Below are 18114 nucleotides of genomic sequence, written 5' to 3'. Positions count from 1 at the left end.
AAACTAAACAGCAAAGCTTAAATTGTTGGTTGTTAGTGGAGAGATTAGAGTAAACAGGACCTGAATAGAAGCAGCATTGCAGAACAGAGTGGGACAAATTGTTTACTTTTTGCCCTTCTATCCCAATGAATGATACAGACATCATCATTATTTTCTTTTTACAACCAATGATCTAATTTCTCCCATGAAATTATTCCAGTTAGCCTCAAAACAGCACACCTTCAGTGCTGGATCAAGGGTTGGACTGGATGACTTTTGAGGTCTCTTCCAACTGGATGTATTCTGTGATAATGCATGAATATGTGATGAGACAGTTACTGTTAATTGTGGTGATGGGTAGGAGCCCTGCCATAGCCCAAGAGACACATGGTGCCAGGCCCTTTTCAGAAGGAAAAAAACAGAGTAGCCTCTTCCCAAGAGACTATTATGCTTTTCTGCCTGAAGGGATATATTTGACATATTAAATTATCAAGGTACTTTTATCATTCTTCCCAGTGATGTGTGGTTTAGCCTGTATTGTCTGATGGGATCATCCAACAATTACTGCGGTTGACAGATGACAAAAAAGTTGATGAAGAGCTGAAAAATCTGCTATGCTTCAGAGCTCCTTAGCATCATTACAGAGCTAGAAAGAAACCAGATATTTCCAGGCCTCTGCAGTGAGAGTGATTGTTTCCCCTCCTTTGAAGATCTCCAAACATATGAAAGCTCTGTTGCTCTCCCTTCCTATCTGCATTTGTGAACTTTGTGAAATTGCTAAGTGAGAGACATCATGTGTTTCACATGAGCCTTTCAAGCCCTTGCTTCTCTCAGATGGGAACCAGACTCTCCACTTTGGCTGCAGTGATCAGATTCTTGATACAGTCTTTTTTACTTATTCAGGATATTCCTGTTACGGATCAGAAGGGCTGAGAGCTGCAGCAATTCCTCTTGTGATGGAAAAGAGGTGCAGAATGCCCTAGCTCCCAAGGTACTTGCTTGAGATTTGAAGAACACTGTCTGCCTTGTCCAGTGCCCTACTGAAGGCTCACCAGCCCACAGTTGCAGGCAGAACTAGTCATGTGAGCAGAAGCACAGAAGGCTGCCAAAGTTGTGTCTTTCCTGTTTTCTCACACGTGGTACATCTTCATTGCAATCAGTTCTCATTTTGAGATCCTGTTCCCTATCATCTTGGCACATGCACTTCCTTCCAAGAGCTGCTGTTCACCAGGCAAACCCAGCCACCAGGACTTATGAATTCATATGTGACCATGGGCCAGAAACTGTTTCCACCCCTTGCTGGGAAGCTCAATAGGGTCTGCTCTAGCATCCATGCCCTCTCTAAGGCTCCAAAAGACCTGAGTGCTGGGACAGCAGCAGAGGTTGTGGGTGTTCAGGAGCTGTCGTGGTTCTAGTTTAAATTTCCCAGAGACTCAAATATAGTTGATAGAAGCAATAACAATTTATGCGACGCCTTTCCTCTTCCCCTTCTTTCCCAAAGGAAAAGGAATTAGATGGAGAGAGAGAGAAAAGGTATGCAGACCCAAATAAATAATCTCACTGCAATTTGGAAGTTAAAAGAAGAAAAGTTTAACAATAAATAAAAAGGTATATGAGGTAGGGAAGTTACAAAGGTATAAGGAAGGGAAAACAAGATCCAAACCGTGTAAATATACAACCAGATTTGATGGCAATGGGTTTTGTCCACCTTGTGGGTGATGGCCACATGGTGAAACAAAGAGAACCAGGAACAGGATGGTGGTTGCTGTTGAGCAGGAAGGCAGGGGAGAGAGAACAGGAAGTCCCCCTGCCTTTATAAATATTAGGAAGGGGAAGTGGGCTAACCATCATCACCTGGTAGCGTTCAGACCCACCCCATGGGGAGGGATCAAGACCACTCCACCAGGAGGGTTAACTCTGTGCAGGAGCTGACTGAAAAGCAGTCTGGGCTCAGTGCAGATAAGGAAAGAGAATGACATTGTGTGGCTGGATTAAATGGGCTGACCTTTAATTTCATTTAGTTTACAATCTGGTAACCAGAGGAGCCATCTCGTTTCTCTTTGAGTAATTATCAAATAGATTTGCTTATGTCGAAATGAAGTTTCCAGGTCTGCTACTCCCAGAAACATCTTCTCAGAGCAGCAGCCTCTGGGTGAGCTGCCTTAGTTAAGGACATATGAGCAGCTCCATGCTTCTGCCTCTGTTCTTACACAGCTCAGTTCTGGGATTTCTGTGGGTGGCAGGGCCTCTACTTGGCTCTCCATATGTTTCCCATCAGGTATCTCCTGTTAGTCTTGGCTAAACTCTGATGTTCCACTGATGGAGTGCATCCTTGTATTGTTTCTAGTTTAATCTTCCCAGAGACTAAAAATACAGTCAACAGAACCAATGCCTTCCCCTCTCCCTCCGCCCCCCCTGCCCTTTTGGAAAGAAAGGAATTAGATGTAGAGAGGAAAGGAGGTAAAAACAACACCCAAAAAATAGTCTTCCTTTGATTTGGAAGTTAAAAGAAAAACTTTAACAACAAATAAAATATATTTAAGGTAGGGGAGTTACAAAGAGGTATAGGGAAGGGAAACAAGATACAAAAATATATATACAACCAGACTGATGGCAATGGATGGAGGTAGATTCAGGAAAGAGTCATCCACCATGGGATGACCATGTGGTAAAACAGGAGCAGCAGGAACAAGGGTGGTGCTAGCAGGCAGGGAGGAGAAATTAAAAAAGAAACATGAAGTTCTTCTGTTTTTATAGGGGCCCTAGACAGGAAGTGGGCTAACCACTACACATGGGGTCAGGTTCAGGCCACCGCCAAGGAGGAGTCAGGAGGACAAGGTGTTGGGTTCAGACCACCCCCAGGAGGGTTAACCCTTTACAATCCTGCATCCCAAATCCTGGCTCTAGCACATGCACTTGTTTTCTAAAGAAGACAAATCATCTGAAACTATATTTTGTGAGTTATGTACAAGTGTACAACTTTTGGTTTACATTCACATCTTTCAGTAAGGCTGATGAAGCCCTTGCGTGGTTAGTAAGTTTGATAGTGAGTCTCGGGGCTACTGCTGAATGAGGAGGCAGCCTTGATAACTGAGGATGCAGAGAAGGCAGAGTTGCTGAATGCCTTCTTTGCTTCAGTCGTTACACCTAAGGCTGAACTCCCCTATGTACTCCAGATGAAGGAGAGGAAGCCTGGACAAGGGAATGCTCCCCACTGGTCATTGTAGATTGGGTTAGGGACCAGATTCAGGGAGACCAGTGGATGTAGTCTGCCTTAACCTTAGCAAGGCCTCCTTTGACACCATCTCCCATGATATTCTGGTAAGCAAGCTCAAAAAGTGTGAGATGGAAGAGCAGACAGTGAGGTGGATTAGGAACTGGTTACAAGATAGAGTTCAAAGAGTGGTGATCAATAGTGCTAGGTCCAGCTGGAAAGTTGTAACCAGTGGAGTTCTCCAGGGATCAGTGCTAGATCCAGTTCTGTTCAAAATTTTCATCAATTATCTTGATGAAGGATCAGAGTGTCTGCTCAGCAAGTTTGCTGATGACACCAAACTGGGAAAGTTTGGCTGATACAGTTGAAGGCTGTGCTGCCATCCAGTGGGACCTGGACAGACTGGAGAACTGGACACAGAGGAACCAAATGAGGTTCAACAAGGCCATGTGCAGAGTCCTGCACTTGGGAAGGAGTAATAAACTGTACCAGCACAGGTTGGGAGGTGATCTGTTGGAGAGCAGTCCTTTGGATAGGGACCTAGGAGCTCTGGTGGATAACAATTTAATTATGAGACAGCAATGTGCCCTTGTGGCCAAGAGGGCCAATGGGATCTTGGGGTGTATTAGTCAGAGTGTGTCCAGCAGATCAAGGAAGGTTCTTCTTCCCCTCTACTTTATCCTGGTGAGACCTCATCTTGAATACTGTGTTCAGTTTTGGGCTCCCCATTTTAAGAGGGACATGGATGTGCTGGAAAGGGTCCAGCAGAGAGCTACAAGAATGGTTAGGGGACTGGAAGGCATGGCTTATGAGGAGAGACTGAAGGACCTGGGGCTTTTTAGTCAGGAGAAGAGAATACTGAGAGGAGATTTAATAAATGTTTATAAACATCAGGGCTGGTCAGGAGGTGTGGGGACAGGCTCTTCTCACTTGCTCTCTGTGATAGGACAAGGAGCAACGGGTATAAGTTGCAGCACAAGAGATTCCACCTCAACACAAGAGGGAACTTCTTTACTGTAAGGCTCACTGAGGACTGGAACAGGCTGCCTAGAAAGGTCGTGGAGTCTCCTTCTCTGGAGACTTCCAGGGCCTGTCTGGATGCATTCCTCTGTGATCTCTGCTAGGTTGTGTGGTCCTGCTGTGGCAGGGGGGTTGGACTTGATGATCTCCTTGGGTCCTGTCCAACCCCTAGTATCCTATGATGCTGTGATATGCCAAGTTTTTAGAGGAAAAAGAAAATAAACATGCTGAAGACAAACATCACTTGATGAAGGTCAGCAAGCCAACTAAAACAAGGGGAGTCAGTACAGTTCCTGATGGCTAAAGCCCTTTGCCAAAATGTCTGCAGGTATAACATTGTCCTATATTAATTCATCCCTAGGCATGGAGGAGAGGCACAGGGCCAGGAAAGTTAGCCATCTTTTTTAGTATCTACCTGTGAATGCATACCAGTGGCACACAATGTGTGTGCCTCATCATCAGAATCTGTTCAAGCCTCTCCATTTATTTGTGTTCCCTCTCTCCTTCCAGTTCACATTAAGTTTACTTGCTTACTGGTCTCTAGTACTTACTTGTGAGTGCAGGAGTCCTTTCTATTCTCTAAAGCGTAAGTAATGATCTGGAAAACTAATACCAAGAGATGTTCTTTAGGATGTCAATCATGCTGGTCAGGAATACACCACTTCTTGAAGTTCAAGTTCAGCCTTCCAATGCAGAGAACACAAAAGGGAGTGGTAATGTAGCCACAGAGCTGAGAGGAAACCAAGGGTCAGCTGTTGGGACAGTGAAACCCTTCCAACTGATTAATTAGGTCCATGGTTTATGGTGTTTAAGTAGGTGGAATTTTAATCAGTTAATTCCCTGTCACAGGCCCTGCATTTCATCCTTGGTCTCCATATTCTCTTTTATATTGTTGCATTCTAGTGCATTTTAAAATGCAGCTCAAATAACTTAATGAAAACTACAATAAAGTAAAAATTATGGTTTTAAAAAAGTAACCAATTTGATATATATAATAAGCATCTATCTTGTCAGGCTTAACGATAAAATGTTGTTAAGATGTCAGCATGAAGAAGAGACTGGGTATTAGGTTTCTGACAGCTGGATTTGTGTTTACAGCTTTCAGAAACCAATCAGTTTTATAAAAAGTATTATAATTTCTATAGAACAAAGCAATACTACTTCATTGCTTCTTTCTGTCAATAAAGAATGATTTTTCAATGCTTTCTCTCAATTTATTAAAAACCCTTTTCTTTGTAGAAAACATTAGATTTTGGATAAATGTTATGCTAAACAGTGCTACTAGAAACCAATAAAAATCTCTAGAAATTATAAATTTAAAGTTATAAATATATTACAATTTTTAAATTGCACTCCTGGTCCTGGAATTATTCCCAGCTAATTCACTGAAAACTTTAGCTGCAAAACACTCAGTGGCTGAATTATGCTGGTGGTGATGGTGTGAGTATGTCCCACTTTTATCTAATTCCTTAAGACTTAGAGCATTTGCCCAAGACTTGAGGAAACCTCAGGTTCAGGGACATTACACCACAGTACAGGAGAGCACTCTGTTAGCATGGAGCTTCTCCTGAGCAGGTTTCTACTGCTGAGCCTGTTCTTCTCTGAGTAAACCAGTTGTAAACTAGCTTCCTGTGTGTATACTCGACCCTTAGGAGAGGGACAAACCTGCTGATAAGATACAGACGGTTCCCTCACTGCTGATGATGGGTTTAGTATCAATGTGCAACACGCAACAACGCTAACAGAAAGGGGCTTTTCTCAAAATGCTCCCTAACCCATCACCTCAGGTACTTGCCTGGGCAAAACACGTTTACATTCTGCCAGGCACCCAATGATTCCAGTTTAATTCTCTGTACAGTTAATTGTGTGTACAAGCTGGAACAGACTATTCCCACCATGGCTGATGTTCTGTGTTCTGACAAATAATTAATGGGAAGTGACAACGAGGGGTTTGTCGTCTCTGGAACAATGGCAAAATTAACATAAAACTCTTACAACTTGGGCAATTTCCCCAAGCACTGGGCATCCCTACAGGTATTTTGCAGTTCATTGCAAGGTTTTTTATTAGTACCCTCAAATGGAATATATCTGTTTGTGTTGAAGATCTCACTTCAAATTTGTGATATTTTTACATGTCTGCAAAATCCTTTGATTTGTATTTGTGATGTGATTGCTAATAAATATGAATTTTGATGAGACCGATATTTAAATTTTATATATATATATATATATATATATATAAAATCCTAAACTTATTTACAGTTGACATATACACAGATTTGGATATTCACTTGGAAAGAGCTAGCTTTGCAGAATGTATACACAAGCAACCAGAACAGCTTGAACAAAATTAGAAAATCTAGAAACAGTAGTAGTTTGGGGAAAGATTTGTGGTGCAATATGATGCTTGCTCTGTAGGGGTAACTTTAAAGGAACTTTTAGCCGCTTAAACTGAAACGGCAGGCACAAAACTTTCATAAACTTTATAGAGGAGTTAATTTACTCACACAGTCAATATCTCGGAGTTGCAGTATTTGTAATTCCACTTGTGTGTGGCTGCACAAAGTAAACAAAGGTAGTTCCGGGTTCGCGGGAGAGGCTCGATATGGTCGTGGTAGGGAGCTGCTGCAGAGGAAAACTTTGCAGGGGTGTGTGCAGCTTTTAGTCGGGCGCGCTGTCTCCAGCGCCTACGGGCACAGCGAGGCGACTCTTTCCATGGGTGGCAGGTTGCTACGGGATTAGCCAGCCACCCCAACGAGGCAGGATCCAGGCTCGCGGGCTGTGGCACTCCGGTGGGTGCTGCGCGGGGCTGACTCCGTTTGCCGTGAGCAGGTGCGGTTCCCGGGGCCGTAACGCGATCCCCTCAGGCGGCAGTTGGGCTCAGGCGGGCTGCTGCTTCCCGGAGCAGTCCCGGCTCAGTTCAGGAGTAGTTCCTAACGTCTTCCGTTCGCGAAGCAACAGCAGGCTTTTCAGCTCCACGCAGCGTGGAGACAGGTAAACAAGGCAGAAGCGAGTGAGCAATTTTATGAAAAATGGGCATTTAAACATTGCCAAAAGAATGGTCCAATAGTAATAGAGGAAAACACAGCCATTAACCAATCGTGCGTTGTTTATACCGACCTGTGGAAAAGAACCCCATGACCTATTACGATGCCAGGTGCAGGGCAGATCTCTCCACCAAACCTGCACACACTACGTTGGCACGAGACGTTATTTATGTTACAAAAGCATACATGGTTAACATAGGTGTCATCCCATTCACCACCCTGATTCTGCCCTTCCCGTGGTTTTCTGGTGGTTGTCTGGGGTGATGGCCAGCAGTCTTCTACACAGTGTACTTCTCACCTTCAGACCAATTTCACAGCTGGTGTCCTTCAATTGCTTTGTTAGTTTGTATTCAGGATGTTCCAGTTCCTCTTTATAGGAACTATTCTTGCTTTAGCCAAAAAAGAATGCAAACCTTGACTTTTAAGTTATAAACTGCAAATGCCCAACTAATTGCTACAAATACCTTTGCAAAGCTTGACATTTACAGTTACATATTGCAGCTGTTCAATTAATTGTTACAAGCACCTTCTTACCCCTTGATCAATATCAAAAATAGAAGATGCATGCACTCAGCATCAGGCTGTCCTCAGGTAAAAAGTGTCAATCCTGTTTACCAACACAAAGCAGGCTCCAAAACAAGTCCAAACATGTAATGTGGTTCAGACCCATAGAAATCAAGGATTTTGTATTCTTTCTCACCTTGTCCCAGCCCAGGAAAGGGAGAGGCGTGAGGAGAGTGAGTTTTGTTTGTGATATGTAGGTACATGTTCTGGATATATTTTTGGACCCTCTACTGCAATTTGATAGATTTGTGCAAACCTGTCTCATTCCTTTTGAAGAGTACGAGACTAATACATTTAATTCAATTTGATTTCAACCAGTGGCCTCAAATTATTGTAGTTCAGATACCAAACACTGAAAAATCATTCTGTTGTAGGACCATATCAAATCTCTGCTATCCATTTGGCAGAATGGACATGTCAGAACCTAAAAAGCCCATTACTGATTTGGAGATACCTTTGTGTCTTCATCCAGTATTTTCTGTAGAGTGATGCTGCATTGTGTTGACACTGGCATTTATACATGGAACCCAGCATTTCATTTGGTAAGTATAATCTACCAACCGTCTGCCCAAACTGGCATTTCCTGGATAATCAAGCAGTTTTCATGTAAGACATTGTCTACATTTAGCCTGTACCTGGGTCTAACTATAGCAGCTGCTTTATAACCTGATGACTCCTCCCACGCAGAAAAATAAAACTAGGAAAAGGGGAGAAGACTTGCAAGCTGAAATGAAAAAGGATTTAATGGAACAACAAAATTATTACCACTGCCCGTATAAAATATATAAAGTTGTTACTCAGCCCAGCGAAGCTATAGCAGTCACACTAAATGAGAAAGCAATCCTCAGAAACAGGAGAAGAAAGAGGAATGAGAGACTCTAGCATGAGGCTCCCCTGTCCTCAGCAAACTTCCACCTTTATGCTGTGAGCTAACTTGTGTCAGCTGTCCTAACTCAGAACTGTATGATTCTGTTTCATTAACAATAGGACAGTTATTTTGCAATACTAGTATTTTCAACTTTGTAGACAAATGGAATGTGAGAGGCAGGACTCTGTAATTTAGTAGAGAGCAGTGGTGGGTGAGATCTGTCAATTACATGTACAGTGTAGTTATGTGTAGGAAATGTAGAGGAGTTTTTTTTTCAATTAATGTTTTAAAGATTCAGCAAAAAGTTGGCATCATTCTTTTGATTAGACTACATAAACATTTATTCCAATTAAAAAAACAACTCATCTGCAATATGTTTACCTAAGTTGATTTTTATTATTTCTGCTTTCTGGAGGAACCAGAAATATCAGTGTTCCTTTCTCCTCCTTTATCACTCTTCTAACACTGTTGCTCTGCACATTGTACATTGTACCTTGTAACAGTGGATGTCAGCTGTAGGAGAGGGAGTTGTATTATCTTACCTGTATGAAAGTACTAAACTTTTTTTCCTTCTTCTAACAGGCTATGAAAGAAGAAACCTCTTTCATAAATCCCAGTAAGACCTCCACCCTGCAGGACCCTAATGTAAGGTCTGTTACTTCTTGTCCATAGGGAAAACATCAAATAAATGTACAATATAGTGAGGCATTTTCCAGACATGATCTCAAATAGATGTTACAGGTGAATTTGCTGATCCCCAAGGTGCTTTGTAAAGTTCATCAAACAATAACCTGAGGAAGAGGTGTCTGTTGGAAGAGTGCTGATTTTATACACATATACCGGATGTACTTGAAGAATTAATAAAAACTCAACTATAAGAAACACTTCAAGGGTATATACTTAAACAACTAATAGAAGATCAAGGTAAAAATACCTGGTCTAGAGACAAATATAAAAAAACCTTACATACAAATAAGTCAGTTTTCATAACTTTTGTATCAGAAATGTGCTAGATGTCCAAACTGGAGTATCCTTGTGTTAGTTTTTCTTGATCTGTGCAAGTTGTTGGTTTTCTATTTTTTCCAGTTGAACTCTTGCATAAATTTTGCATGCCATTCTGCTCTAAAGACTACAGATAGGACACCTAGAGATGTTCTTTGACTTCATTCCAGGTATTAAAGACCTCTTTGACTTGTTGCCTGAAGTCAGATCTTGATGAATCATTTGTAATTTTATTCTTTATCTTCAAACTACAGAGAAAAGAACAGTACTTATACCTTTCAGATGAGGTTAAGTTGATGAAATACCCAACTAGACGTGCACTTCTTTGGCCATGTCCCTTATACTACACCTAGGCGCAGCATTTATAAAAGCTGTCCTGGTTGCTCTATGAAGAGTTAGGATTTGTAGTTTAGTTTGACCGTAGATACTGTGTGTTGGCTTACAACATTACTCCAAGACAGGGAAAAAGAATAGTTTCTGTGTCATAATCTACCTGTTGGACCACAGAAGCATCACATTTTTGCCTAGACTGCAGATACCTTTTCATTATAGGAACAGGGAAGGGATAATTTTTTACTTTAAACAGAACTCAAGTAAGGAGGGTAAGGAAAGGTCACAAGCTATTTTTGCACTAGGCTGATGCTCTGTAGAAAGGAACTTTGTTGTACATATGGAGGAAAAAAAATAAAGTAAGCAGAGGAGAAAAAAAACTTTATTCATAAAGCTTGATATCAGCAATACCTTTCAAATGTCCAAATTTTGGAGAATTAACCTGTCTTCTGAGAAAAGCTGCCTATTAGAGTGAAAAAGAACATCATTGTTTCTTAACTTGAAATAGACATAATTTTGGAAAAGAAATAAGTGTGAAACCCTTAGAGCACAGACTTAGAAAATATTTTCATGTTTCTGTGTTTAGTTACCTTCCTAGCCTGTGTCTTCTGTATATAAGAGAATGCATCCATCAAATATTTTTCCTATTCTTTCCTTTCTTCCTTGGCTTTCATTCCCATGATTTCGCTACCATATTCCCACTCAAAGAGCATTCTGAAGTCAAAAATCATCCAGTGTTTGTGCATTCAAGCACTATGGTCAGTTTTGATTCCCTCCCTCCAAGAAGGACATTGAGGTGCTGGAGTGTGTACCTTCATTTTTATGCCATAGTGGTTGGATACTGGTACAGGAATAAGATTTATTATGAATTAATGACATTGAAACAGAGCCAGTAAAATACTGGTTGGTTGGTTGGTTGGTTTGTTTAAGTCTGAGTTATACTGATCCTTCATATTTCAAGTTTTTTTCAAGCTATGTAATTTATATAGGACTATGTTAGCCACAAATATCTTCCTTTAGGAACACATCGTAGGTAACCACGTGTTAGCGAGGGATTCCACATGGACTCCACATGATTCAGTGTGAATCCCACTGCATACCTTTATTGCTCATTCTGACTCCATTTATAGTCTTGAGCATAGACCACATACCTACATATTAGCATAATCTAGGCAAGAACCCAGCCTTTCACATACATCACACCTTGTTCTTCTCATTAACCAGGTATCACATGATCTCTCCTCTCCCATGGGAGGCATCCTGAAGCTGCGGGAACCAAGGCTGAAGTGTCACAGACTGGCCATTGCCATTCCTTCTTTCATTATAGTACCGCAATTTCCCCTTTTCATTTTACTATGGAGGCAGCGTTTGCCATCTTTTGCAGAGCCCTTGCAAAAGATAACAAACACATCACCTTAAACATTGCTATACCACAAAACAGCTGTTTCCATCTTTGCCAATGATTGCATCTAGTCCTTGAACTAATAACAAGGTCAAATGGTATCTCTATTTTGCAGAGTTGCCTGTCTCTTTGAACAGAAAGGCTGAAAGCTTGTGAAATACCTAATTCATTAAGCGTGATTAAAGCTAGCCATTAGGCGTGGTTAAAGCTTGTGCACAACTAACTCCTAGCATAGTATCAGGATAATGCAGATATCATCCTATGCATGCACACTTCCCATTGTTTGTTTATGCTTATAGGTTACAGTCATAGATGTGCTTGATGTCAATAAGGTTAAAAACAGCCATATCTCAGTATACATTTCAATTTCTTGCAATCTTTCATTTCAGTTTGCATAGCTATCTGAGCAAGACTTCTGTCCACTGACGAAAACAGGCCGGACATAACAAGTTGGCATCAGTCAGAGACCTGTAGGCAACATAAACAAACACAAACACATTCCTTCCCTATGCTAACAGATCTACTGGCCTTTTCTAGGATGAATTTCTCTGCATGATTTATCTGGAAAATCCCCCCCCCCCCCCCCTTTTTTTTTTTTTTTTTTAAGTCAAGGGTGTTAAATTGGCATAAGCAGGTGTTAAATATTACTTCTCTTGTAAAACGAGTGTATATAGTGTGCTGTGTAGGAAGGTCTGTTGTTTGCTTTAATGTCTAAGCATACAACTGCACAGGTGTGATGGTACCTGTAGCAAGCCATCATTTTTTGAAGTGTGACTTCATTTTATGTATATGCTATAGAAAGTCAGTGCCTAATCTAGCATGCTGCAATCTTAGCGTGTATGTGTGAAAACTGAATCCAATAATCTTTGCCATATTAACTTCGACAGTGTATCGTAGCAAAAAATGTTCCTTTTAATCTCACATACTGCAAGTGAAATCTCTGTGTATGTGTGAAAACTGAATCCAGTAATCTTTGTCATATTAACTTTGCCAACGTATTGCAATAAAAACTGTTCTTTTTTTTTACATTATCCTTATCCTAAAGTGCTACCATTTATATAAAGAAAAAACCCTAAAAAATAATGTATAATATCCCTATTCTGAACTCTTAGCCTTAACTATACTAATGCTAGAAATCTATTAACTAAAAGTTAAACCATTGAATCGATACTGAGAAAAAAAAGAAAGACAAGAAGATGTTACACCACATAGAGCTCTTTGGAAATGGCATGGCATGTGGAAAATAAGAGAGAAAAACTTTTGTCAGTCAACCTGAAAGAAAATCTCTAACCTATAAACTAATCCCTTGTGAATCTTATACATAGCAAAACTGTCTTATCCATTAACTTTTAAACTCTAAGATCTATTACAATCAAAAGCTAAAGACATTCTCAAGATTCTTGTTCGCAAAATACTACCGTTTAAATACAAATGCAACACTGCCACTTTAAGAGTGAAACAGCTCTTGCAGAAAGTAAACTGCAAGAACAATGGAGGGGAAGTACCGGCACAAGGCCGCTCCGCGGAGAGCGTTACCCAGGTTGGGGGGGGGGGAGGGGGGCTGGGGAAAGGAGGGGGTGGGGAACGGGGGGCAAGCAGCGCTGGGCTGAAAACTGACAAAGAAACTAAACAGAGAATCATCTTGTTCAGAAACTTAATGGAGGAAAACAGACAGTTACAGTCACTCGATTTTTCAAAGCTTTCGAGTCTTTAACAGCGAATTCCATGATGCGATCTGACAAGGAGGCGGAGGGTTGTGGACAGACAGCACCGCAATGGATGCCCCTCCCATTGCTGAAGCAGGGCCGCACTCGCTGCAGAATCAGCTTCTCCCTCTCGGCCCATGATCGTCCAGGGTGATGCTCAACGATCTGGCAGATTTGCGTTTCCCATTTTCCCAAGTTCTCTATTCTCTGTAGCAAGCAAAGTGATTTCACTAGGCAGGTGATGGTGAGTTTGAACTGCAGATGCCTCAGGGGATAGTAATTGACTAATTAGCACTTCTGTGACATCTAGCACCTCAGCAACAACTTCTAACACAAGCCTTCAGGTTGCTAAACAGGAGGTCTCTATCGGATCACGTCCCACACCTGCTTCCGAGCGTACACTTCCCATTTCTTTCCCAGTCCTCTCCTTAAAGGCAGATTGCACATTTGCCGCGGTACCATTATGTTGCGGAGGGGAAATTAATTGATGCGCGATGATATTTTATAAAAATATATGATTTTTAATTTGAATATTCTGAACTCTCGCCACCCCCAACCACTGAATTTTAATATTAATATTTGTTTGTTAACACAGTTATGGAAGACATTCTAGGAATAACACCAAACAGAACTATTATTATCTAGCAACCATTCAAACAATAAACAGAGAGAGAGAACCCTCGCGCTCAAATTCCTTTTGGGGTCAATATGCCACTTGCCCACTAAATGGACTAAAGCTCTTTCTACTCTATGGCAGAAGGCAATAGAGAATCACAAAGAGGCATTAAAGCATTTACTCACAGATTATTATTATTATTAATACCCTCACCTGGGCTAGCCACAGTCCAGACAATGCCCAAATGCTTTCAGGGGACTCTGTCTTGTTGGACATTGAGGCTTGAATCTTCCCAGCTTCTAGGGAAAGGACGCAGATGATCTCTGGCTTCTTCTGGACGATCTGTATATATGTCCAGGAATTCTAGGCAGGATCTTGAGGTGCAGAGGCAGGATGTTGTGCAGTCTCAATATGATGTCACACTGGCCACTGTAGTGGTTAGGCTTGTTATCTGCCCCCCCACACTTTAAGAAGCACCCAGCTAACTCAATCGGACTCTGGGAATATAAATGAAGTTATTTATTTACAGCTAGAACAATATACAAACAGATATTTACAGTATATACAGTTATATACAGAAATATACAAATGAAAAGGTAATACAGAAACACAACTCCCCTCCCAGAAACCTGAGTCCCCAGGAGGGGCTCTCAACCACCCCTGCACCTTCCCCCTGCCCCTCTCAACCTTACCCCACTCCTAAGGAAGAATAGAGGTGCAGCCAAGAGGTTAAGAAGCAAGGTTAGTGGCAGGAGAGGTTAGGGAGATGTAGCTCAGTCTGAAGCCAGCCAGAAAGTGAGTAAAAAAATGGCAAAAGTGTTATCTAATGTTTACTTTCTTGTTCCCATACCTCTCAGTGAGACTGTGAGGGAAGTTGACATCACAATTGTTTTCCTTTTCACAGCTAATTATCTACTTTTTCTCAACAAAACATTCTAGCCTGCTTCAAACTAGCACAGCCACACAGACTGATCGTGTACAGACATCCAGGGTCTGCTCCTGGTAACTCGCAGCAGTGGAGTTTACCAGGCAAGTAATAAGGTACTATGCAAGAGCAGCACAGCTGGGCATAGCAGAGAGCACACGGCAAAGAGCAGGGAAGCAAAGCAGTGAAGCAAAAGCACGTTGTTCACCTGCATATCTCCTTTTATCAATGTGGGCTGAGATTAATTGCCCTTTGAACACAAGAATAGCCAATCAGGATGGCAATTAGCTAAACCATACCATATTAGGCAGGGTCCACAGGCCTGGCTCCCATAAATGTGGGAAGAGCACAGGCCTTGCACCCGGTAGACCATAAGCTAGGCATGTGGGCTTACACAACCGTGTTACACATCTTGGGCCCTGGGCAGGCCAGACTTTATGGCGCCAGATCTATTGTGTCCCTTTGTGTCTGTTTGATAGGTAAACATGTATAAACCTATTTTGTGCCTATGGGCCCTCCACAACACATTACTTTCACAACAAATTGGCGAAGTTCAAGTTCTGCATTTTACTCAGTATCACAGTATCACAGTATTATCAGGGTTGGAAGAGACCTCACAGATCATCAAGTCCAACCCTTTACCACAGAGCTCAAGGATACACCATGGCACCAATCTTGCCTTGAACAGCCCCAGGGATGGCGACTCCACCACCTCCCCAGGCAGCCCATTCCAGTGTCCAATGTCTCTCTCAGTGAAGAACTTTCTCCTCACCTCGAGCCTAAATCTCCCCTGGCACAGCCTGAGGCTGTATCCTCTCGTTCTGGCGCTGGCCACCTGAGAGAAGAGAGCAACCTCCTCCTGGCCACAACCACCCCTCTGTTCTCAGGTGTCGATTTCAAAAACACTCGCTGGGACAGCAGGGAGCCCATGGTCTCAGCATCATGATCTTTGGAGGAGATAATCCTCATTCTTTGGCCCTCTTTTGGAGAGGAAATGCAATATAAGCTTTACTATGGTGTCTTCTTTAGTCATGCTCTGCCACATCTTGCCTTCTGGCTCCTCACCTGTTTTTTCCTTTTTTTTCCTTTTTTTTTCGTCTTCTTCTTCCCAGGTGCCCGTTGCAATGGTTGGCTTCTTTCTGCAGCACTCACGCTATGGCCTGGTCATGGTCCTGCCATGACAGCTTCTTTACCGGGGCATCTTAATTGGGACTTCTTGCCTACTGCAACCATCCCTTGTGGCGCGAATCCTCCTTTAGGAACACGTCATAAGTTACTGCATGTTAGCAAGGGATAACACATGAACTCCACATGAATCCCACTGCAGACCTTTATTGTTCATTCTGACTCCATTTATATAGTCTTGAGCATAGACCACACACCTACACATTAGCATAGTCTAGGCAAGAACAACCCAGTCTTTTACATACATCATACTTTGTTTTTCTCATTAACCAGATCTCTCCTCTCCTGTGGGAGTCATCCTGAAGCTGTGGGAACCAAGGCCAAATGGTCACAGACTGGCCGTTACCATTCCTTCTCACATTACATTACAACAGGACTATAAACTACAAATGGTGATATGTGCACATAATGACTCTGAATAGCCAAAATATTTACAAGACTTCTCTTCAAGAATCATATCTGTCCCTAGAATTCAAAGGATAACAATAGAAGCTATTCTGCTTTGTAGTTGCTGCATTTTCACAGTATCAGTGAGATCTGTTTAAGAGTTTGTGTGATATTAAAAGTACTCATTTTTAAAACACAGATTAGGCTTTTTTTTTTTTGCTCTTGGCTCTTGGGCACTTTGCTTCTCTCTCCAATCTCTTCCACTAAACTTGGCTGACCAGATAACACATAAGCCTTGCTGTTTGTTTTCTGTCTGTAAGAGAGGGAGTCGGTCCCTTCTGGACTTTTCTTTGTCCAAGAGGGAAGATTGGATTTCTGTATTATTTCTGAATTGTACATAATTGTAAATACATGTAAATATATTTTGTATATATGCTTGTGAATTTAGTGTTGCTGTAAAATAATAACTTTATCTTACTTCTAATGCATCTGAGCCGTTCTGGTAGATTTTAATTGTGGGGACAGAAGTTCCCAACCTGCCACATGGGCCTTCTCATTCCATATGTGTCCTTTGCTGGAGTTCTGCAGATGTATTTCACATTCAGGAGCATCTGAAATATGTCTGAGTTTTGTTTTTTTTCTAGCAAGTAACATTTACTTGAATCAAATTTATTAGTTTATTTCCCTTGAGCTGCTTTTTCAAATGCAGAAAGATAATGTTTATTTTCAGGTAAAAACTATTTTAAGCAGAACAGGTTTCACAATTGATGAAATAATTTTTAAGGTTTCATTAAACATATTTTTTGTAAAAATATTTCTGAAGTGATTGAATTGAAGGCCTGTTATTAAATATTGTATTTTGGAAACAGTGACATTTCCACATACTCCTTACATAGGCTCTGTATTAGTAATGTTTGCTGTTTTTATAAGTGCACTGCACAGGATGGTGAGTTCACGCATTCTTTTCTGTTCATACATGCTGGCCTATGAACTATAAATGAAACAAAAGGAATGGGTACTTGCCACTTTTCAAGATAAATATATGTTGATGAGTTAGAACTCTGTTGATATTCCTGGGGTTGTTTAAATAAAGACTGTGCCACATATATTCTTCTTGCTATTTTTAGAAGTCCAGCTCCAGTACGACCTGAAACTACTTCATCAACTGGCCCTACAGAAAAGCAGGAGATTAAAGTTTCTCGTGTGAGGAAGTTAACAAGGCAGTACAGTTTGTAAGTAACATAGAGTACCATCTTTACGTTTTTGCCTGCTACAGCCAAAAATGAAGGGGAATGCTGTCTATCGTTCTAGCTATGCCTTCTGAAAGTTGTGAATGCAATTAGATGATAATGATCATATACTGAAACCGTTTTTCTCATCACTGACAATCTTCAAGCTTTTAATAGGAAATGAATGTGCCATCTCTAAGTAATTGCTAACCCTAAGAACTGCGGGCTCTCTGCCTTTTTCTGATCTTATAGGTTAGGAATCTCTTTGTCAAATGATGTGTTGAAGACATGGTGTGAGCTGGAGCAAGCTGCTCTGTGCTTCATTGCAACCCCATTTGCAAAATGAGATAAAGAGTCAATTGTTGAGTAATCAAATTGTGCTGACAGCTATATCCTCTCAGAAGGTGCACCCTCTGTCTCTCCCTCTCTCCATGATTTTGCTGAACCCATTAAAGTCTCCTAGCACTAGCAAGAATGATCTGTGCCTATAGAGCTTTGGCATACCACATACACATAATTAATTTGTGGAGTCTTTGGAGATGTGAAATATTGAAGAGATGTGGAAATCAGTTTGTTGATCTGTCCTTCATATGAAAGGACAGACAAGGCCACCAGAAACTAAGAAAAAAAAAAAAAAAAG

The 18114-nt window shown here is 41.4% G+C and overlaps 1 protein-coding gene across 1 annotated transcript in view; it reads left to right on the top strand.

The window, feature by feature from the left end:
• Positions 1 to 18114, top strand: part of EPB41L4B (erythrocyte membrane protein band 4.1 like 4B) — a 230574-nt gene that overhangs the window by 177929 nt on the left and 34531 nt on the right. Inside the window, 2 exon segments of the mRNA XM_064150024.1 lie at positions 9275 to 9342; positions 17373 to 17477. Coding sequence (XP_064006094.1) covers positions 9275 to 9342; positions 17373 to 17477 — 173 coding nt within the window.

Source organism: Pogoniulus pusillus, chromosome 10, assembly GCF_015220805.1.
Source record: "Pogoniulus pusillus isolate bPogPus1 chromosome 10, bPogPus1.pri, whole genome shotgun sequence".
NCBI lineage: Eukaryota > Metazoa > Chordata > Aves > Piciformes > Lybiidae > Pogoniulus > Pogoniulus pusillus.
The sequence above is the reverse complement of the archived record's forward strand: the minus strand, read 5'-3'. Positions and strand labels throughout refer to the sequence as shown.